Source organism: Bos grunniens, chromosome 5 (genome assembly GCF_055505025.1).
Source record: "Bos grunniens cultivar Pamir isolate PY7600 chromosome 5, Bosgru_T2T1.0, whole genome shotgun sequence".
NCBI lineage: Eukaryota > Metazoa > Chordata > Mammalia > Artiodactyla > Bovidae > Bos > Bos grunniens.
In genome coordinates, this window is record NC_141169.1 from 110,421,720 (window position 1) to 110,444,239 (window position 22,520).

Here is a 22,520-nt window from a genome sequence, read left to right on the forward strand (position 1 = left end):
CGGTAAGAGTATGTTTAGCTTTGTTAGAAACTACTAAGCTGTGTTCTAAAGCGGCTGTACTGTTCCCACCAGCAGTACATGGGGGTTCCCGTTCTCTGCTTCTTTACCAAATTTGCTGTTTGTTTTAAAATATTCTTCACTGATCTGGCAGCACAGGGCCCTAGTTGGCCGAGTGCAGAGTTGAGGCATGTGGTGTCTAGTTCCCTGACCCGGGATTGAACCCACGCCCCCTCATTGGGAGCACAGACCCCTAGCCACTGGACTGCTAGAGCAGTCCCTATTGTCCATATTTTTTTGCTTATAGCTATCCTGGTGGTGTACAGTGATAGCTCTCTGTGCTTTTAATTTGCAATATTCTTGCCTGGAGAATCCCATGGATGGAGGAGACTGGTGGGCGACAGTCCACGGGGTCGCAAAGAGTTGGACACGACTGAGCGACTTCACTTTCTTTCACTTAATGTCTAAAGATGCTGAACATCTTTTCATGTGCTTACTGGCCATTTGTATAATTGGAGAAATATTCATATACTTTGTCCATTTTAAAATTGGGTTATTTGTCTTTCTGTTGTTAAATTGTAAGAATTCTTTATAGCAGACCCTTACAAGAAAGAGATAGATATATATATATATATAGTTGCAGATGGTGTCTTCGATTTTGTGCTTTGTGTTTTCTTGGACATGTAGAAGTTTTAAATTTTTATAGAATCTTGTTTATGTTTTCTTTGATTTCTAGTTTTTTGGTATTGTATCTAAGAAACAGTTGCCTAATCCAGGGTCACACACATTTTCACCGGTTTACTTCTAAGAGCTTTACACTTTTTAGCTCTTAAATTTAGATCTTTGATCCATTTTGAATTAATTTTTTTATTACCATTTAGGAATTTTTAAAAATTTAAAAAATTGAAGTTAGTTGATTGACAATGTTGTGCTAATTTCTGCTGTACAACAAAGTGAGTTAGTTACACATATATACATTATTTTTTTATGTTCTTTTCCATTATGATTTCTCCCAGGAGATTGGGTGTAGTTCCCTGCGCTGTACAGTAGCACCTTATTGTCTGTTGAATTAATTTTCTTATGTGAAGTGTGGGGTCCAGATTCATCCTTTTATGTGGGAATATCAAGTTGTTCCAGCGCCATTTGTTGTAAAGGCTATAGTTTTCTTCATTGAATATCTTTTTACCCTTATAAAAAATCAGTTGACCTTAAATATATGGGTTTATTTCTGGCTCTCAGATTCGACTTGTTTATATGTCAGTTCTTACACCATTACCACATTATGTTGACTGCTTACAGCTTTGTAGTAAGTTTTGAAATTGTGAAGTATGAGTAATCCTTCAACCTTGTTCTTTTTCAAAATTGCTTTGACCATGTTCTGTCTTTTGCAGTTGTGTTTGAATTTCAGGACTGTCTTGTCCATTCCCAGAGGCAGTTGGAATTTTGATGGGATTGCACTGACTCCATAGGTCAGTTTGGGGAGTATCACCATCTCAGGTCAGCTTTCAGGCCAGTCTTATGTGACCCCAGGTTCTGGTTCAGTTCCCTCTTTCTGGGGATGTGCGCTTTTTAAGTTTCTTCTCGAGTCTTTATATAAGGAACAGGAGATGTTTGATCCTGAGTACTATGAACCCGGACTTTGAGTGGATGCTCACTTGACTTTCTTGTCTAGTCTGAACATCTGCATTCCTGTCAAAACAAAGATCATGGAGCACTGCCCCACACCTGCTGAACCAGGTGCTCCATGGGGCCTGGGAATCTGTATCTTTAATTATTGCTTCAATATTGTTTAATATTCTCTTGGTACTTCTAATGTGCCCCAGTTTGGGGAACCATAGATTTAGAAAACATTCTTGCTCTCAGAGGTCTAGGCCATACATAAAACTTTTCTAAGCTTGTTGATCTGATACTCATTTTGAGTGCATTCTGGGGCTGGAATATGATGGTTGCTGAGTCACCTGACCCTTTCTTTGACATTGAGGTGGGTGGAATTTAAGTGTGATAAAGTTTGTTTATCTTTGAAATATTTTTCTGGATTTATAGTGCAGGATTTATGCTGCATTGGTCCTGTGTATAGCTCTGTTTTTTTTCGAAGTCAGGGTGGAGTGGGGGTTGATTAAAAGAAAATCAGTGAATCTGTCTATGTCATGGGTTAGCTGAAGAAATAGCCTTTTGTATCCTGACAGCAGTAGACTTTTTACTGGTTTAGGTTTTCCACATGGCTTATTATCAAGTATGACAACTTGTCGTGTGTAATTAGCGTCACATTAGTCTCATGAGAATAGGTATGCCTTTAATCAGCTGCTTTTCTTTAATCTGACAGGATGAGGCATATGGTAACCAAGACATTATTGTCATTTTCTTTGTGGCATGGTGGTGGAATTGGGAGTGGTGTGATGGGTGTGGGGATGTGTATATGTTTTAGGCATGCAGATTTTCCTAAAAGAGGCAGATGGCAAATAAAGCATTCATATATTCCTTATTTTTCATTCATTATACTTCAGAAATTGTAATCATGTTTTTGAATTTAGTAATAATGTTTCTTATCAGAATATCTACTTTCTAATCTGATTTCTGTATAATTTATTTGTGCCTGGGCAAGTCATCTAAATTTACTAAGTCCCATATTCTTCGTATGAGATGGGTGGACTAACCTTGACCTTTTCAGATCTAAAGTTCTGTGATCCAGACGTTGGTGAAGCCCCTCGTGAGCGTGAGCTGGTGATTGAGGTCTTACTCTTGCCATCCCTCCTCTGCGGTCTCCTCCGTCACAGGCTGGCACCGTAAATGTTCTCGTTACTGGCCTGTGTATGTGGTTGGCCTGTGTTCCTACTCTCTTCCAGTAAAGGACTACTCATTTTATTTATTTCTTTTAACTTTTTAAAATATTTGAGGTAGCCTCAAAATATGCTGATAACTTTTACAAATCCCTCTGAATCTGTTAATAAGTTTCATTCTGTTGCCTCCTTTCTTGTGTCCCTTCTTCCCAGCAAGGTTGTTGGGTTATACGTTGTAATCCTTTGAGTCTTCATCACAGAGACAGTGACAGCTGTTGATGTCAAGTATTTGTGTGTTTTTTTAGTCTTTACTTGACATAAGTCTAGGACCAAGGGACTAGCTCAAATAGTTTGTAATCAGGTCAGACTAATGATAATAAACTACAAAATCATAGGTACAAGACAGTGTATATTTAAGTATTGAACTGTGAGGCACAGGTTAAATGATACACATGTTCAGTGTCAATGATACGTAAGTAGTCAGTGAAGTAGACTTAAATTGGTCCTTGCAGGGAGTTCCCTTGTGGTCCAGTGGTGAGGACTTGGCGCTTTCACTCCTGAGGGCCTGGTTCAATCCCTGGTCAGGGAACTGAGATCCTGCAAGCCATTTGGCATCACCAAAAAAAGAGAAATTGGTTCTTGCAGGGTGGACAGAACTAAATAACCAGGAAAAGGAAGAGTCCAGGTTAGGTAAAAATGTCTTTTTTTGTTAGTAAGTAAATTGGCAGTGAGTTCCTACTGGGTGGGAAGAGGAATTAATTTTTTTAAATTTTACACCATGTATCATTTAATGTGGCTTATAATTAGAACATAATGGAAGTAAGTTGTAATGGAATCAGAATAGGAAGACTGTACATTTCCATAGTGGGAGCAGTGGATCACAGGTACGTTTCTGTAGGGTCCTGTGCAGTCATCTCAGCGTTGAGCAGTGAACTTGGTTCTGAGGCAAAGCCAAAGCAAAGTGGAGGTGGGCAGTAGCTCCCCCTGTCCATGGGAGTGTGCTCCAGGATTCTCGGGTGGTGCCGCCTACCACCAGACGCTGCGTGTTCTGTACTAATGGGTGGGTAGCTTACATGGTCTGGACATGCTGGCTATGACTCAGGTCTCAGGACCCCACCAGATTTCATTACATTAGACAGAATGGTGTGCAGTGTAAAATTAATGAGTTTTGTTTCTAAAATTTTCTGTGCAGTATTTGGGACCGTGGCTGATGCGGTTAGCTGAAACCACAAAGGGAACTACTATATTTAGTTCCCAGAAGAAGCTATGCTATTTTAAGGGGAATGTTATTCTTTAAGAGAATTGTTTTTCACGTAGAGCTTTATTACATAGGACACAAAGAAATGCAGTAGAAACTGTCAATATCAAATACAGTGTTACATTTCAAAACTTTTGTCTTTTTGTGGAATTCTGGATAAAAGCTAAGGAAATGACACTAAAGTGCACTCAGTTGAAACAGATAGTTGATACTGTCTGGGGATTTTTCTGATGATCCAGCTTAATTTGAGGATAAATTCTAGAATGTGTGGAATGGAGGGACTGCCTCTTATGTGAGGAAACCTTATAAAAAGTTTACCTGGCAGGCTGTATTGACTGGCAAGAGTCTGTTTCTGAGTAAGGACAGGTCAGGAGCAAGCTAGCAGATGTTGAGTTTGAGATGATTTTGCATAACTTAAAGGGCTGACTCAAGCTTTTCAGCCTGGTGTTTACTCTGCTTCTGTTGTGGAATTATGTTTGAAGAATTTTTGTTAAAAGCACTGTGTTCGCTGTAGCTCATGGCAGTGACTGACCAAAATTCTTACATTGTTGAGCATGGCAGAGATTATTTGAGCCTGGAGAAAGTTTGAAGTCAAGTCCCTTAGAGATAGGTCACGTTGGGAAAGGTAGAACACCAGGGACCTTCTGGTATTTAGGACTGTAGCTTCCTGGTGAAATGTCTCAGACGAATTTATTGTGAAGTGTACCCTTAGAGTTAAAAAGTTAACTTTTCTTCTGCATTTTTTGATATAAATTAATTAAATTCTGTTGGACATGTGTTCAGGAAAAGATACATTTTAGTTTTAGATCAATTGATATTAAGCCCTAGGCTGTTCTCTGTTGCAGCAGTTGGAGAACAAGAGTAACTGCTGGTGTTAAAACAGATGCTTTGGCTTTATGTAAACTGAAGGTTGTTCCTGCTGGTCCAGACTTTGAGTGTACTGAAAGCAGGTTCTGTGTGAACATCGTTAATTAGAAATCCATGGTGAGCTGATTCTGTGCACACTGTGCAATGTTAACAACGTTTAGAGATTTGGAAGGGGTGGTGAGTGGGGTCATTGTCTGTAGCGCTTTTTTTAAGTGATGTTGATTTGTTGGCTGTGCTGGGCCTTTGGTGCCTTGAGCGGGCTCTTCTCTAGCTGCGGTGAGCGGGGGGCTGCTCTCCAGTCGCGGTGCTTGGGCTCCTCGCCCAGAACACCGGCTCTAGGTGCAGGCTCAGCACTTGGGGTGCGCGGACTCAGCTGCTCTGCAGCACGTGGCATCCTCCTGGACCAGGGACTTAACTCACGTCCCCTGCATTGGCAGGCGGACTCAACCCCTGGACCACAAGAGAAGCCCTTTATTGAGCATTTTTGATGTGGTGAAACTTAACTTGCTTATCTCTTTGCCCTTGACAGCTTCCCTTTGTGGCAGGTATTGTTTCCCTGTTTCAGTAACAGTACAGGTTCAAGAAGGCTGTTTTCCTTGCCTGAGGTCCTGGGTAATGAACTGGAGTGCTTGGCAGGAAAGCTTTCCTTCCCTTCTATCGAGATGCCTTCCAGAAAGCCAGAAGGAAGAGAGAGAATTTCTTCGAAAGAAATGATCGACCCACAATAATTTTCTGATTTGTGTTTGCCTTATTTTAATAATGTTGCATATATTCTAGAAGTCACTTTACTGACTAGTGTAATTATATTAGTGCCATTGTAGAGCCATCTGAACTACAAATTACTTTAAAAAGGAAAGCCTGTTTTAATTATAACCAACTTTAATTTATTATAAGTCTGTCTGTAAGTGAACTAAGCTAGTCCCTGACATACAAACGCTGTCTGATTGCACTTAGGTAAAGTACTTTGAGTAGTCAGAATTCTATAGCAAAAGCACAGTGATGGTTGTCAAGGGCTGAAGAGAGGAGGTCATGGAGAGTTACTGTTTAATGGGTCTGAAGTTTCAGTTTTACAAAATGAAGAGTTCTGGAGGTGTATGGCAGTGATGGCTGCACAACATTATGAATGTATTTAATACCACTGAACTGTAGACTTAAAAATGATAAAGATGGTAAAATTTGTTAGGTGTATTTTACCAGAATAAAACAAAAAGCCCATACGCCAAGATAGATTTTTATGCTTGACGAGAATTTATAAAGATTACCCTCCTCATAGGATACATTGTCTTGAAATTTTGCATAAGATTGTTTTTGTTTTATGTAATTTAAAAACTTACCAACTTTATTAAGAATCATTAACAAAAATTGCATGTATTTAAGGTGTACAGTGTGATGGTTTCATATAAACATTGATTGTGAAGTGATCGCCACAAGCAGGCTAATCGGCATTCTTTTTTTTTTTATCATCCCCACCCCTCTCCCTTCTGGTAGCTACCTGTTGGTTCTCTATGAGTCTGTTTCTGTTTTGTTATATTTGTTCACTTGTTTTGTTTTTTAGATTCCATTTATAAGTGAAATCATATGGTATTTGTCTTTGTCTGACTTCTTGCACTTAGCATGATATCCTCTAGGCCCATCCATGTTGTCACAGATGGCAGGATTTCATTCTTTTTAGTGGCTGAACAGTTCAGTTAGGTTCAGTTCAAAGGGTCTGAAAGAGTCGCAAAGAGTTGGACACGACTGAGCAACTGAGCTGAACTGATACACACACACCCATGCTCACTGCAGCACTATTGACAATAATTAAGCATGGGAACACCCTAAGTGTCCATCAGCAGACGAATCAATGGATAAAGAAGGTGTGGCGCACATACATGACGGAATACTGTTCAGCCTTTCATACTGTTCATGGGCTTCTCAAGGCAAGAACACTGAAGTGGATGAGATGGTTGGATGGCATCACCAACTCAATAGACGTGAGTTTGAGTAAACTCAGGGAGTTGGTGATAGACAGGGAGGCCTTGGGACCCATGGGGTCGAAAAGAGTCGGACACGACTGAGCGACTGAACTGAACTGTTCAGCCACTAAAAAAGAAGGAAATCCTGCCATCTGTGACAACATGGATGGACCTAGAGGGTATTATGGTAAGTGAAGGAAGTCAGACAAAGACAAATACCGTATGATTTCACTTATATATGGAATCTAAAAAACGAAACAAATGAACAAATGTAACAAAACAGAAACAGACTCATCCAACCATCTCATCCGTTTCAGTATTTATAGTCCGACTCTCACATCCATACGTGATCACTGGAAAAACCATACCTTTGACTAGACAGACCTTTGTTGGCAAAGTAATGTCTGCTTTTTAATTAAATGCTGTCTAGGTTGGTCATAGCTTTTCTTCCAAGGAGCAAGTGTCTTTTAATTTCATGGGTGCAGTCACCATCTGCAGTGATTTTGGAGCCCAAGAAAATAAAGTCTGTCACTGTTTCCATTGTTTCTCTATTTGCCATGAAGTGATGGGACCAGATGCCATGATCTTAGTTTTCTGAATGTTCAGTTTTAAGCCAACTTTTTCACTCTCCTCTTTCACTTTCATCAAGAGGCTCTTTAGTTCTTCTTTGCTTTTTGCCATAAAGGTGGTGTCATCTGCATATCTGAGGTTATTGATATTTCTCCCAGCAATCTTGATTCCAGCTTGTGCTTCATCCAGCCCAGCATTGCTCATGATGTACTCATAAGCAGGGTGACAGTATACAGCCTTGACATATTCCTTTTCCTATTTGTAACCAGTCTGTTGTTCCATGTCCAGTTCTAACTGTTGCTTCCTGACCTGCATACAGATTTCTCAGGAGGCAGGTCAGGTGGTCTGGTATTCCCATCTCTTTAAGAATTTTCCACAGTTTGTTGTGATCCACACAGTCAAAGGCTTTGGTGTAGTCAATAAAGCAGAACTGGATGTTTTTCTGGAACTCTCTTGCTTTTCTGATGATCCATCGTATGTTGACAATTTGATCTCTGGTTCCTCTGCCTTTTCTAAATCCAGCTTGAACATCTGGAAGTTCACAGTTCACAAACTGTTGAAGCCTGGCTTGGAGAATTTTGAGCATTACTTTACTAGCGTGTGAGATGAGTGCAATTGTGTGGTAGTTTGAGCAGTCTTTGGCATTGCCTTTCTTTGGGATTGGAATGAAAACTGACCTTTTCCAGTCCTGTGGCCACTGCTGAGTTTTCCAAATTTGCTGGTATATTGAGTGCAGCACTTTCACAATATCTTTGAGGATTTGAAATAGCTCAGCTGGAATTCCATTCCCTCTACTAGCTTTGTTCATAGTGACGCTTGCTAAGGACCACTTGACTTCACATTCCAGGATGTCAGGCTCTAGCTGAGTGATCTCACTATCATGGTTATCTGGGTCATGAAGATCTTTTTTGTATAGTTCTTCTGTGTATTCTTGCCACCTCTTCTTAATATCTTTTGCTTCTGTCAAGTCCATACCATTTCTGTCCTTTATTGTGCCCATCTTTGCATGAAATGTTCTCTTGATATCTCTGATTTTCTTGAAGAGATCTCTAGTCTTTCCCATTCTATTATTTTCATCTATTTCTTCATATTGATCACTGAGGAAGGCTTTCTTATCTCTCCTTGCTGTTCTTTGGAACTCTGCATTCAAATGGGTATAGCTTTCCCTTTCTCCTTTCCATTTTGCTTCTCTTCTTTTCTCAGCTATTTGTATCTCCTCAGGCAATCAATCATTTTGCCTTTTTGCATTTCTTTGGGGGGGGTGTGTGTGTGTGTGTGTGTGTGTGTGTGTGTATGTGTGTAAATTCTCCAGGCCAGAATACTGGAGTGGGTAACCTTTCCTTTCTCCAGGGGATCTTCCCAACCCAGGGATCGAACCGGGGTCTCCCACATTGCAGGCCTATTCTTTACCAGCTGAGCCAACAAGGGAAGCCATATATATATACACACACACTTGGATCTTTTTGAATTATTTTCTTCAGCATGATATCTGGAGGTGGAATTGTTGGATACTATGGTGGTCTGTTTTTAACTTTTTGAGGAGCCTCTGTATTGGTTTCTGTATTGACTGTATCAGTTAAACAGCCACAGGTATCATCTCCATTTTGACGACAGTGTAACACCTTGTCAGTGTTTGTTATTTACTGCCTCTTTGGTAATAGATGCTTTGACAGGTGTGAGGCGTTAATCTCAATGTGGCTTTGACTTGCATTTTCCGGGTAATTAGTGATGTTGAACATCTTTTCATGTGCCTGGTGGCATCTTTGTGTCTTCTTTGGAAATACCTATTGAGGTCCTCTGCCCAATTTAAATTGAGGCTTTTCTGTTTGGTTGTTTTTTTTTTAATGTCTAGCTGTATGTGTTCTTTATATATGCCAGATGTTATTGTTTGCAAATATCTTCTATTCATTAGGCTGCCTTTATACTTTGCACATGGTTTTTTTCACCATGCGAAGGCTTTTTAGTTTGATGAAGTCCCATTTGTTCATTTTTGCTTTTGTTCCCTTGCCTGAGGAGACATAGCCAAAAAAATGCTGAGATCCATGTCAAAGTGCATACTGCCTGTTTTCTTCTAGAATTTTATGGTTTCAGGTCTTATAAATCTTTAATCCATGGATTTGGGGTTGTTGTGTTTCCATTTTCACTTGTCTCCAGGTATTTTTATTTCCATTTTGATTTCTTCAGTGATCCATCGGTTGCTTAGTAGCATATTGTTGTAGGTAATGTTTTAAAATTTTTATTTATGTAGTTTCAACTAAGATATTTACATAGGCAGAAATGTTCAATCAAATGTCATTTAACCAGATATATATTAACCGGGACCACGAGGGGATCCTTTCTGTTGCATTTCTGGTACAAATACCTAAGGAATTGTATATTTCCCACGACAGAAACCCTTTTGAGGATCTGAGTTTTATTTTGGTTAGCTTCCTCTGTTCTCCTTTGTGTGCTACAGACCAAGCCCTTCTTTCCTTTTACTGCGTGAGAGTAGCTTTTGCCTCACACTTGGTTGTGTTCGTGGTTTTCCTAAGTTGGAAGATACAAATGCTTTGTTGATCATGGGCCTTCTCTTGGAACGCAGTTTGCATGAAGATACGAAGGTAAGGGAACATGATAACCTTTCAGGTTTTCTTCTCTATTATGTCAGAAATGTTTCTGAGCTGTCTTCTTCCTAGCAGCCCAACCGGAAGACGGGACGCAGGCTGAATTGGTGGTTCTGTCCTCACACTGGCCTGAGGCCTGAGCTCCAGTCACGGCTCCTCCAGGGGTGGGCTAGTGGTGCAACCTGCCTGGCCTCAGCCTCCTCATTTTTACAGTTCTCCTAGCCCTTGGCCATGATAATGAGTTTTGATTTTGTACTTTCTGACTTAATGCTTAAACATCCTATCCATGTTCTAATGTTTTCTGTAACCTTTCTTGTTGCTTTCAGGGGTTCAGCAAGATACAGTTTCACAATCTCTGGATCAAGAAGTTTTATTAAAAGTTAAAATTGAAATTGAAGAAGAGCTCAAATCCCTGGACAAAGAAATTTCTGAAGGTCTCTTTATTCTTATTTCCTAGTTAATTAGTGGCTCTGTTGGTGTGGTTTCATTCGTTTTTTTACAGTCAAGTGTTCACAGCATTACATAACTCCTTGGGTCTAGGATTATAGTGGTGAAACTAGAAGGTACCTTTTCCTTTCCTGGGGGATCTGTTTATATTGATAAGTTTCTAAAATATACGCAGCAGATGAGATGGACCCTTTTCTGGTGTTAAGTATTGGATTAAACAGTCATGTTAAGGTACTTTCCGTTCAGTGTGATTTGTTATCTTTATATTAATAACGTTAGAGAGAGAGCTGTCAGTGTGCTGCCTTCCTTCTCATGGATGTACTGTAGATGGTGGTCGCAGCACTGTGCCTGTGATTTTATGGCACAGACTTTGTGCTTAACATTAAATCGTAAACTTTAAAAATCCATATATCAAACGAAGATTTACTCAGTCTTTCCCTTATTTGTGGAGAGAAGCATTTGGGTTTTTTTTTTTTTTAATTATTTTTATTTTACTCTTGGCTCTGTTGGGTCTTCGTGGCTGCACACAGGCTGTCTCTAGTTATGGTGAGAAGGCGTGCTCTTCACTGTGGTGCCTTCTCTTACTACAGAGCGCAGGCTACAGTTGCGGAGCAGGGGCCCAGTTGCTCTGTGGCATGTAGAATTTTCCCAGACCAGGGATTGAACTCATGTCCCCTGCGTGGCAGGCGGATTCTTAACCACTGTACCACCAGAGCAGCCCTGGGTTATATCTTCCTTTACTTTCCATAAATAATTTTTGCAGCTTTATTGAGATATATACCAAAAATTTATCCATTTAAAGGTATACAGTTCAGTGGTTAGTATAATCACAGAATTGTACAGCCATCACCACAGTCTAAAATTGGAACATTGTTCACATCCCCAAAAGAAACCCTGTAGAAGGTAACAGTGACTTCCCATCTGCCCCCGCTCCCCCAGCCATATCATCCCCAACTAATCTGCTTCCTGTCTCCATACATTTTCCTGTCAGGGTCTGTATGTACGTGGAGTCACACACTGAGCAGCAGCTTGTGACTGGCTTCTGTCACTTAGCAGTGTTTTCAAGGGTCATCCACACATACCCACGTGTTTGATTTGATAAGATTTTATTTACTTATTTGAGTGATTTGATTTTGATTGATTTGATGGAATGGGATCGGATTGATTTGATTTGACTGAATAACAGGGACTGTTGTAAATTAGTGTTTAGTGAGGTGGTGGTGGGCTGTGGGGAGGGGGAAGCTCTCTGGGACCCTGTGGTAGATCTCAGTCTTCAGTGGGCTTATGCCTCTGGACTGAGAACTTCACGCCGATTTCTGGGTTTTTTCCCCTCCCCCTCAGGTGAGATAGGGTGGCTAGAGCAGGTTGGAGCTGGCAACAGGCACCTCAGAGACACTGTGGGTCTGCTCTCAGGCTACCGCAGTAGAGCAGATGTTTTAATAAAAAATCACATGCATTTTTGGCTTCTCAGTGCATATGAAAGTTATGTTGGCAACATACTGTGTTACACTAATTGTGCAGTAGCATTGCCTGGATTTACTTGATTTATTGATGGGATTAATTCAGATCGATTAGATTGGATTATGAATGGATCGTATTGATGGGATTTGATTGATTTGATTTGCTTCCCCTCACTGCTTGTAGGATCATAGTTCTCCAACTAGGGATCAAATCTAAATCTAGGCCACTGGCAGTGAAAGTATTGGTTGGAACTAGTGGACCAAGGAGGAGAAGGAACTGGCAACCCACTCCAGTATTCCTGCTGGAGAACCCTGTGGACAGCGGAGCTTGGTGAGCTGCTGTCCCTGCGCTCGCACAGAGTCGGGTACAGCTGAAGCGACTTAGCATGCATGCATGCAGTGGAGAAGGAATTGGCAACCCACTCCAGTATTCTTGCCTGGAGAATCACAGGGAGAGAGGAGCCTGGGGGGCTGCCGTCTGTGGGGTCGCACAGAGTCGGACACGACTGAAGCGACTTAGCAGCAGCAGCAGTGGACCAGGGAATTCCCTGCCCAGTAATTTTTAAAAAGAAGAAATAGAAATCATGTGTATAAATCAGCTCCCTGTTAGTAAGGAAAGAATATAAGTATAAATTTATAGAAAATTAGAAACTTAACATTAATCTTCTTTTATTTTCCTTTCCTTACATTTAACTGATTGATGCTTCAAACAGGATGCAGGGCAGATTCCCAGGACAGCACGCCGCTTGTCCCCACAACCAGGGGTTATATGTCCTGTCTGCTCCCTGGACCAGCATGGATTATTACTGCAGTCAGAGCAGGGCTGCGTCTGTGTAACAGGGAGTGAGGAATGGAGGAGGGGCTGGCTCTGTGGGTGGGCAGAGTGCATGACTGTGAGTTTAAAAGTTTGCTCTGAAAGAGAATGAAGGTCACGAGGTCCTCTGAGGGGGAAAAACTGATGAGAATCTGGTTTAAGAAGAGCCACATTTCTAGAGGTGAAAACAAATCGTCAGACCCCCCTGGGTGATGGGCTGGGAGAGGCTCTCCTTCGCCATCTTGGTTGGAACGGGTCTGCAGTCATTCACAAAGCTGGTCTGAGCATTTTGACATGTCATGTTAGCCCTTTTCTTCTCTTGAAACTGAGATTTTCCATAAAAATCTTTCTTTAAGAAAATCTTTAAATAGGGCCTCTTGAAAGAAAGATTAATGCCCAGTAACGATCGTCTGACGTTTTCAGTGGCTTACACTATGCTATGGTTCCCAGTAGTCCGCATCCTAACCCCCTGGGCTTATAGCACAACTTCTCACCTGCTCATTCATGAGGGTGCACCTTTTGCTTCTTCAGCCTTTGCCAGCACAGGCTTCGACCGCCACACCTCGCCCGTGTTCAGCCCCGCGAACCCGGACAGCTCCGTGGAGGACTGCCTGGCCCACCTCGGGGAGAAGGCGGCGCAGGAGCTGCGGGCGCCTCTGCTCGGGGCCTTGCAGACGCTGCTCAGCCGGTGAGTGCCTCGGGCAAGTCCCCACCGCTCCACGCTCTGAAGGCCTTATTTAGGTGAACAGTGTCGCTTTTCTCACTTGCCTTCATTTTTTCCTTTTTTGCTTTCCCTAATCCTCTCCTTTTTCATTTTGAGCAGTGATGTAATTGTTCCAGCATGAATTTGACTGTGTTTATTTGTTGGACTGTCTGGTTTCAACAGATGCTTTCCCTGGTTGTAACTGCAGGCTGTTTCACTGGTCCTAACCACTTTTTACCACCACTGTCCTGGCCAGCATGACTGGAATGGCTGGGTCTCACACACTGTACGGTGGGGTTGGCGTTGTGTCAGCTTGGGGCGCCCGGATGTGGCTCAGCTTTGGGTTGCACACCTGCCCGTGGTGCTTCTGCCACACTCCTGCTGTGGGAACTTCTCTTCCAGCTGTCAGCCAGAAGCAAGAAGCTCATCGTGAAAGTCTATTAGCAGAAAGCCAAGTCATTTATTGAAAATCTTAAAAATTCCTTTTCCTTAATTCTTTGCTTAGAGTTGTTAAGAAATTGGTATGAATTAGAAAAAAAATGTCTGTCTTAATAAAGATTGACTGCAGTTAACACAAGGTGAAGACGGTTCCTTTACTAAAAGGGCCAATATTCAGGTGCCAAGTCACTGTTGTAGTAGGTGATCCCTTACCTTGACAAAGCAAAGTGTGTATGTTGCCATTTGTTAGAAGGAAGCAATTTGGGTTTAAGGTGAATTCCGTTTGTTTCTTCATATTCTAGTGACATGAGTAAATGTAAAAATCCAAACTATACATAGGAAACAGTGAAATGAAAATCATATCTAGATTTTCTTAACTTTATACATAGAAAGTTTTAAAAATAAATGTGGGGACAAGATCCTGGGTGTGGGAATTACAACTTCCACAGAAAATGTGGAGGTGCAGCCCAGCAGTGGCTTATGGAGTGTTTGTTGGGGGCGGGCGCGGTCATGCAATTTCCAAGCTTCTGACGCAAGAGGAGCCGTACTTTGATTTAGTTTATGTGTGGAGATTTCATCTTAGATTTGAAGAAACCTGCTTTTTGGCCAAAATAAACATAGAAAACTTACAAAAGTGGTTAGGACTGGGATTAAAGTAACTGAGAAGCATGAGACAAAACCTGTTCCCAACCTTGATGCAGATTATTTGTATCAATCATTTCCCTCTATCTCAGTTTCTGTGTTAATTTTAACTTTACTGGGATATTATTAGTTCTCTGAGAAACAGTATAGTTTTATATATGTACAATTACGTGAAGGACAGGATTATATGTTTTCGGAGTCCTTTTCATGATCTACAGGAAAAGATGGTACCTTTTCACTGCAAAGTAAATTATATTTTTAAAAAATACAGTCTTGGGTGAATATTTGTTTTGTTTTCCCAGTAGCTTAACAACTCTAAAAAGTTACTAATACCTTGAGAATAACTGATGGTGAACTACAAGTATTATACAGGTTGGTGGCAGTATCTTTTAAGGTAGAAAATACCACTTATTCCTCCAGTTTTGTTGAAGTAGAAAATTAATTGTGAACTCTTCACATAGCCAAGCACCAGCAATTTGAAGGTTTTTTTCCCCAAATTGTCCTGGCTGTCCAGTGGTTAGACTTTGCAGTTTCACTACCAAGGGTACAGCTTCAATCCCTAAGATCCTGCAAGCCTCACAGCATGGCAAAAAAGAAAGATCTTTAAATTTAAAAAGTTCCTCCCCTCAGTCGTCTTCTTTGCAGAGTCAGGTCGCTCATTAGATCGGGCTGGTTTTTCAGGCTGCTTGTTTTCTGTGTTTCAATTTCCCTTGGAGTGTTTTAATCTGCTGAATTTCTAATGTGCATATATGTGTGTACATACAGCGTTTCAAATCATGTTTCATTCTGGCGGATGCTAACGTCATTTAGCCTGATAAACTCCCCGTCAGGACCCCTGTGCCGCCCAGCAGCAGCAGACAGTTCAGTTCAGGAAAGGACGTGAAGGGACTGAATGCCCAAGTAGAGCTGCAGGGAGCACGTGGGCAGCAGATGGTAGCCTGTTTGCTGGAGTCCAGTGTCGGCCCAAGTCTTCCAGCTGTTCTCCGGGTACTTCAGTGGAAATGTGACAGCAGGAAGGTCGTACATAATATCTTACTGGAAGGGCCACCCATGGTCTTGGTACTTCAGTGTCCCGGTGGTACGCTGTCGCACAGACTTACAGAAGAGGGCCACACGTGTGTCAGAGCTGTTCTGTGTAACGTCCAGACCTGTGCGCTGTCCAACGGGAAATGAAGGTCACACGTATGTAACTTGACATTTTCTAGCAGCTGTGTAAAAAAATTAAATGTAGATTTTAAAATACATTGTATTTAACTCAGTGTGTTAAAAATATTCTAGTTTTAACCTGTATCCATTACAGAAATCATTGGTGAGCTATCGTAGGGTCTTTTTTCTTAGCGAGTCTCTGCCATCCGGTGGTTCCTCTCCCGTTGCAGTCCAGATGCTGGCCAGCTACCAGGGGCATCACTGCCATCGTGACCATGTCAAAACCCTGATTCAAAACAGGGACCTTGTGGCCTTTGGAGCCAGAGCTCATTGGGTGTGAATTCCTATTCTGTGTTGCTCTTTGCCATCTCTGTGGATTTAGGATAGTCTCTTAGCTTTTCTGAGCTTCAGTTTCCTAGTGTGTACTAGGATATATAAAGCACAAATGTATTAAAATGTAAAACATCACAGTAAGCTACCAGGAAGTGTACCTGTTATAAGTCTTAACTGTTCAAAAGACTGAAGTGATCAGGTTGTTCAAAGCAGAAAATGCCTTTGGAGTGAATTTTACAATCCTTTAAAAGCAAGATTCCTCTCCTTTTTTTAACATGTGTGTTAATTCTTTGCCCACAAAAGGTGGGTGGAGGTAAATTTTTATTAAATCTGTTATGCAAGCACTTGGTGCCTTCACCTTGCTGCCAAGTATCTGTTGTGGTTGTTAATTTGCACAGAAACCCAGGCATAGAACACAGCACTCACATCCCCTCAGTAGATGAGTGTCTGTGTGACTGGAATGGGCAGGAGAGCCTTGGCCTGGAGCTGGTGTCAGTGACTCCAGATTTAAAGTAGCATGTTTATTTGCCTTCTTATGCCTCCAATTTGAACAGTCTTCCAGTGACAATATCTCTGTAAGTTTTAAATACTTTACATTTTTTGCCTTTAGGAGTTTATATTGTTGTTTTATATTAACAAAATCATTTTTATTGTTTGCTCTTACTTGATTCTATTAGTAACTGTATATATTTATCTGCAACATAGAAATCTTATTGGATAAGATTCAACTACAAAAATATTGTTATTTTTCTTATGTTGTGAACTGCTTTCCCAAGCTGGTAGCATAAATCTTACCTGTAGAGAATGCTTAAAGAAAAATGCATAGCAAATGGTAAAAGCCAGTCTCATAGAAAATTATCTGTTGAATCATCTGTGTTACTTCAGTGCAAGTTCTACAGCAGAGTAGTGACTGTATATTTATTCATCTGGAAATTTAGAATTTTCCTTCTTTGTGACACAGATTTTTAAAAAAAATCCCTACAGGCCAGTGACATATCAGGCATATCGGGAATGTACACTGGAGACCACAGTTCATGCCAGCGGCTGGAATAAGGTATCAACCAAGTTATCTTTTCTGTTACAAGATTGTAGTGTGTTAATGATAAAGTCCAGGAGGGGATTGTTAGCATCGTGTGAGAGCTCATTGTTCCATGAACCCAGCTGTGTTACGTGGGTGTGTCTGATGAAGGCTGGCCCAGAACCGAGGGTGCTGTCGTGCTCTATCTTCCTTCCATCTGTCCTGAATCCCCATTATCTCTTCATTTCTCTCCAGACGGTTGTTTGTGCACAGGTGAGTATGTTTTTGGGGAAAAGCACAGGCTCCATTTGGGACGGCTTCTGGGGTTCTTACAGGAGGAGCCTTGGTTGTGCTGATGTTGACAAGGTGTCTCATGCCATGTCTCATCTGAGTGTTGCAGCTGTCCCCTCAGAGGGGGCAGAAGGGACTTCATTAGCTTTTGTCTTATTAGGTCAGGTGAAGAATCAGTTATAAAAGAAAAGTTCTTGCTTAAGACCCCTTGACCAGTACATGTTAGAACCAGCACTGGAGCTGAGATCTGATTCCCACTTTAGTGTTTGGTGTCTTTCTGCTCTCCCTTGCTGCTCACCCACTGTTTCAGGCCATGTGGTCCACTTGTCACCTTGTTGAGGCAGAGTCTCGGGAGAGGTGGTCTAGGCTCATCCAGTTCACCAGGAGGAGGTCTGGCCCTTAGTGATGTGGTGCTTGGGATGAGAAAGTGCAATACAGTTATTTTTATAAGTAGCCCCTCTACTGAGAATTATACTGCTATAAGCCAGACTGTGTGACTTCATATATCTAATTGATGTATATTATTTTTACTCACCTTAATACAGGCTTTGAAGGCATTAGAGCATAATCATTAGCATCATGGGCCTGTAATCGGACTTGTTTCTGTATCAGCTTTGCCACTGACTAGGTGCACATTTTAGGGCAGGTTAGTTAAGCAGGTGAGGTCTTGATGTTCACATTTGTGACATGGAGACCATACCACTAACCTCAGAAGTGTTACTAGAACTGAATGACATCATGTGTGTTGAGTGCTTGTTTTAGGGCATCATCTGGCACCACAGTGAGCACTCCGCAAACAGTGGCTGTTGTGTTAGCTTTGACACATGGAGCCTTGTTCCCAAACAGTCGCTGTTAGAGTTATATTATGTTACTGTGAAAGAGTTGTTAGAATATCTGTTTCACTTACTTTATGGAATAAAGCAAACCTCTCTTATGAACACTTGAAATAGATTTTATAAATAAAAGTGAGCTTGGTTATGATGTATTTCTTTGTATATCCAACAGCAAATAATTGAGATCCCTAATATCACTAGCCTTGTCCCCTATCTTACGTTTTTATCCTATTGCCCTTAAGATTGTTACAGTCAGCTCTTGTTTGTCTTCCTTTCCGCATCCTATGGTTATCCAAAAAAATACAAGTAACCCCAGTCTTCATGTTTCCTCTTCACCCATCCTTTTTCCCCACCACCCCATTCCCTAGTTCATTTCAGTCCCTTACCTGAACCACAGGCCAGACTCCACGAGGCTTGAGCCTTCGTGGAAGTGAAGCCCCTGGAATAGGACCTGCTCTGCGGTCCCGCACTGCTCTCTCAGTCCCTTAGGGCAGAAAAGAGCCCAGCTTGTCATGATAAGCAGCTGAAATGCCTCCTTCCACCCCAGTCAAAATCAGATTGGCTAATTTAAGCATTTAGCCCATATCTTGTATTTTATATTTTGCACAAGTATTTGCAAAATTTTGATATAACATCACTATATGAAGTGGCTGTCTGGTAGGTAAATGAGGCGCAAATGAAAAAGTGTTCACAAAGCATGCCCAGTTTCCAAGCTGAATGTCAGTTCATCTGAGTAAAGATTGTAAAAGCATCTCGGTAAAATGCTCTTTAAATCAAAGTAACTGGAGGAAGAAAAGCTGGTCACAAACCCATATTAATAGAATGATTTTTTCAAAAGTATATGTGTAAAATGTAGGCTGTGTAGAATGTATATACTGAGGAAAATAATTGGAATGTATGCCAGAATATTAAATAATCCATAGTAGTTATCTCAGAATTATGGGTTATTCTTTAATTCTTTATTATCCCTCATGGCGATTGGTTTTTTTCTCTGAACTTATCTGCTTATAGGAAAAGAAGAAAATGACCATGAGAGAGGAAAGCTAGAGTGTTTAGTGCCTGGTGCTCACATGGTAACAAGTAGACTGTGGAAGTGCAATAGCAAGGAAGAGTTCGTTTGCTTTGGTTGATTTTTAGTGCAAATTACATCACTCATCTTTTAAAATCTTGTACTGAAACGTCAGGTGTACAGAGTGGAGCACGCAGTGTGATGGACTTGCACCCGTCCCTCAGCCTCAGCAGTTGTCAGCCTGTGTCTGGTCTTGTTCGTCTGTTCCCCACTCTCCCCTGGATTATCTTGACGCACACCCTGTAGATACATTAGTGTGTATTTCCAACACCTCAATTATTAGCAGTAATTTTAATATCATCAGACAGCCTGTTTAGTATTCACATCTTCCCAGTTTCATGAAGATATTTTCCTAAGCTCGTTTGAGAATTGAGATCCAAACAAAGCTCACGAATAGTATTTGCCAGGCCTCCCTGTCCCTAACCATCTCCCGGAGTTCACCCAAGTTCATGTCCATTGAGTCAGTGATGCCATCCAACCATCTCATCCTCTCTGCCCTGTTGTCCTCTTGCCCTCAATCTTTCCCAGCATCAGGGTCTTTTCCAGTGAGTCAGCTCTTCGCATCATGTGGCCAAAGTATTGGAGCTTCAGCTTCAGCGTCAGTCCTTCCAATGAGTTTTCAGGGTTGATTTCCCTTAGAATTGACTGGTTTGATGTCCTTGCTGTCCATTAGGTGTACAGATGATACAGAACTCTTGTGAATAGTGAAATGTGGAGTTGATGGAAACAATTGTAGAAATACCCATGAAGCTTTGTGACCACAGCAGTTAGAGGGCAGTGGGTATGACTGTACAAAGACGATCTAAGTTATAAACTGTGAGAGTGTCATCAACCAAGTAGAAGATGCTAGTCTTACAAAAGGAAGCCTCTGCACTCACTGCATTTCAAGGAGTATGTAATTGCAATGAAGAAGATTCAGGAAAGAGTAACAAATGATGAAAGCGGTGGAGCAGTTGCTATATGAAGAATGGACTAGAAGGTTAGATTTCAGCGTAAAAAGTAATAGTGAATCAGAGGGAATACGGTTAAGGACTAACGTTAAGACAGTGAGAGGATTACAGGCTTATCTCTAGATTATTGTATCATAAAACTAGGGCAGCTACGCTTGATACGTGAAAGAGGTGAATTTTAAACAATAAGAGTATTACTCTATATGGCAAGTCTGAAACATTTGCGGCTCATTTCTGAGAGGCAGTAGAGCTTAAATGTGAATAACTTTAAGACATTGCATGTAGTACATTACTGTGGGAAATGAGAATGTTTTGAGGCCTGCAGGGCCCCAGGCCCTAGGGGTTGGTGTGATGTGTCTGCTGGGCTGGTTCACAGCTCCCCTCCCTGCCCCAGCTGAGACTGAATATGGAGCTGGACGAGCAGCTGTGCTCCTCTTTTCAGGAGTGCTGCAGGTGTCTGCTCGTGCAGAAAGCCTTGTGGAGTCCTGTCTGTAGCCCTGCACCCCTCTGCTGGTGCTGAGAAGCGATTTTGACTGCACTTGGGGCTAGAGTTCTTTTAGAATACCAAAAAGGAAGATGTGTGTTTGCCACATTTTTCTTTCAGACTTTTTAATAGAGATTCCCTCGGAGCCGCTTTTACTTAAAAAAAAAAACAAACAAAGAATATTAGTAAGGATATAAACTCATTGTCTTTTCTGTTTGTCCTCTTCTGCAGAAATATATTGTAATCCCTCAGCTATGACCTTGGCAGGTCAGTGACAGGAAACTGGTTTCATTTCCTTTGGCGGTCCTTTTTGATGTTGTAGTCAGAAGGATTTCAGGCAGATGGTTAGCTGAAAGTACTTAGTTCTCTTCAGTATGCAGGGCGTTTTGGGGAAGGAAAAGGACTCTAGTTAGTCTCTGTCATAAATTTTAATGACTTTTTAATATTGAGCCATAAGGTTATTAGTGATACTAACAGCTCTGGTTTTTGATGACTTGTGTAAGATGGTTCATGACTTTGAAAGTGTTGTGTTCAGTTAGGTAATAAAAGGACAAGGACAGCGTGCACCAAGTGCAAAAGATGCACACTTGAAAGTGTGTTGGCACCGTGTCTCCGCTGCGCTCTTCCTAGGCTGCCACTGTCGCCAGTTTCTTAGGTATTTTCCAAAAATACTGGAGGGTTCTACAGTGTTCACGCAAATGGTGCCATCATTGTACACACCCTGCTTTATCTTTTTTCACTGAAGATAAATCTTGGCAGTTGGGCAGTGCACAGTCTAATTCATTTTAACAGCTTCTTGATATTTTTCTGGATGACCAAAATTTGACAGTGCCTGTTGGGTCATTTCCAGTCTTTAGCTGTTTTAATGCTTCAGTGAATTTCCTGTACATATGTAATTACACATAACCTGCGTGTGTGCACACACGGAGGCCTGGTTGTTTTCATATAATGACATTTGTACCACCCTGTGGTATAAAACGTACATGCAGTTTTCTCCAAAATTCATGTTGAGGTCACTGTTTATTATAATAAAAAGGGAATTCCATAGAGATGCACCGAAATGTGTTTTCTAGTAGTTGAACATGTAGAATGACCTGTACGAATTTCAGTTTGTGTTTTACTCCCTCATCTTTGTGTTGAAGATTTTGGTGCCTCTGATTTTGCTACGACAAATGCTTCTGGAGCTGACGAAACGCGGCCAGGAGCCGCTGGGCGCGCTGCTGCAGTTCGGCGTGACGTTCCTGGAGGACCACGCGGCCGAGTACATCATCCAGCAGGGTGGCTGGGTACGTGCCTGCAAGTTGTTGTGGTTGTTCTAAATTTTTTCTTTAAGAAAAAAAAATTAAGTCTTTAATGATTGTTTTTAACAGCCTAGGTTAAATTCATTGGTATTATCATTCAGTATTAATATTGTGATTGAATGGTGATCAATGGAAAGGCTATTCATGCAGTTTAATCTACTAAGATTTTGCAATACTTCTGAGTACATATGTGGTATTTTTAAAAAGTGTTTATGAAACATTTTACACTAGCACAGAGCACAGAGGTAACCAAGGGATGAGGACTAGTAAATGAGCAACTGTGTGTCTACCGTCCCGCGGAAGGAAGAGCACAGCCAGCCCTCGGGGTCTCCTCTTCGCCCCTGGATTTCCACATATAGGGGCGGCCCCTGTCTGAATTGTAGCTTCAATATACACGTATTCCCAGATAGTGTATTATCTTGTTTGTTTGGACTTTATGTAAATAGTGTCATATGTATTCCTCTGTAACTTGCTTTTTTCATTCACTGTTATATTCTTGAGATTCATCTAGGTCATTGTTTCTCAACTTTTTTTCATTATCTCCTTCCTTCCTGAGGATCCTTT

The 22,520-nt window shown here is 41.3% G+C and overlaps 1 protein-coding gene across 18 annotated transcripts in view; it reads left to right on the top strand.

Annotated features, from left to right (window-relative positions):
* BCL2L13 (BCL2 like 13) overlaps positions 1-22,520 on the top strand; it is a 50,572-nt gene that overhangs the window by 15,182 nt on the left and 12,870 nt on the right. For 5 of the 18 annotated variants that reach the window (XM_086402682.1, XM_086402681.1, XM_086402685.1 and 2 more), the window contains 4 exons: positions 10,354-10,461; positions 13,280-13,436; positions 16,995-17,064; positions 21,798-21,941. The exons of 2 other annotated variants lie outside the window; for them this stretch is intronic. In XM_086402682.1, the coding sequence (XP_086258808.1) occupies positions 10,354-10,461; positions 13,280-13,436; positions 16,995-17,064; positions 21,798-21,941 (479 nt within the window). Of the gene's footprint in view, positions 1-10,353; positions 10,462-13,279; positions 13,437-16,971; positions 17,065-21,203; positions 21,311-21,797; positions 21,942-22,520 lie in introns of those variants that run through there. 11 more of the 18 variants (XM_086402690.1, XM_086402687.1, XM_086402693.1 and 8 more) reach the window with 6 other exon arrangements.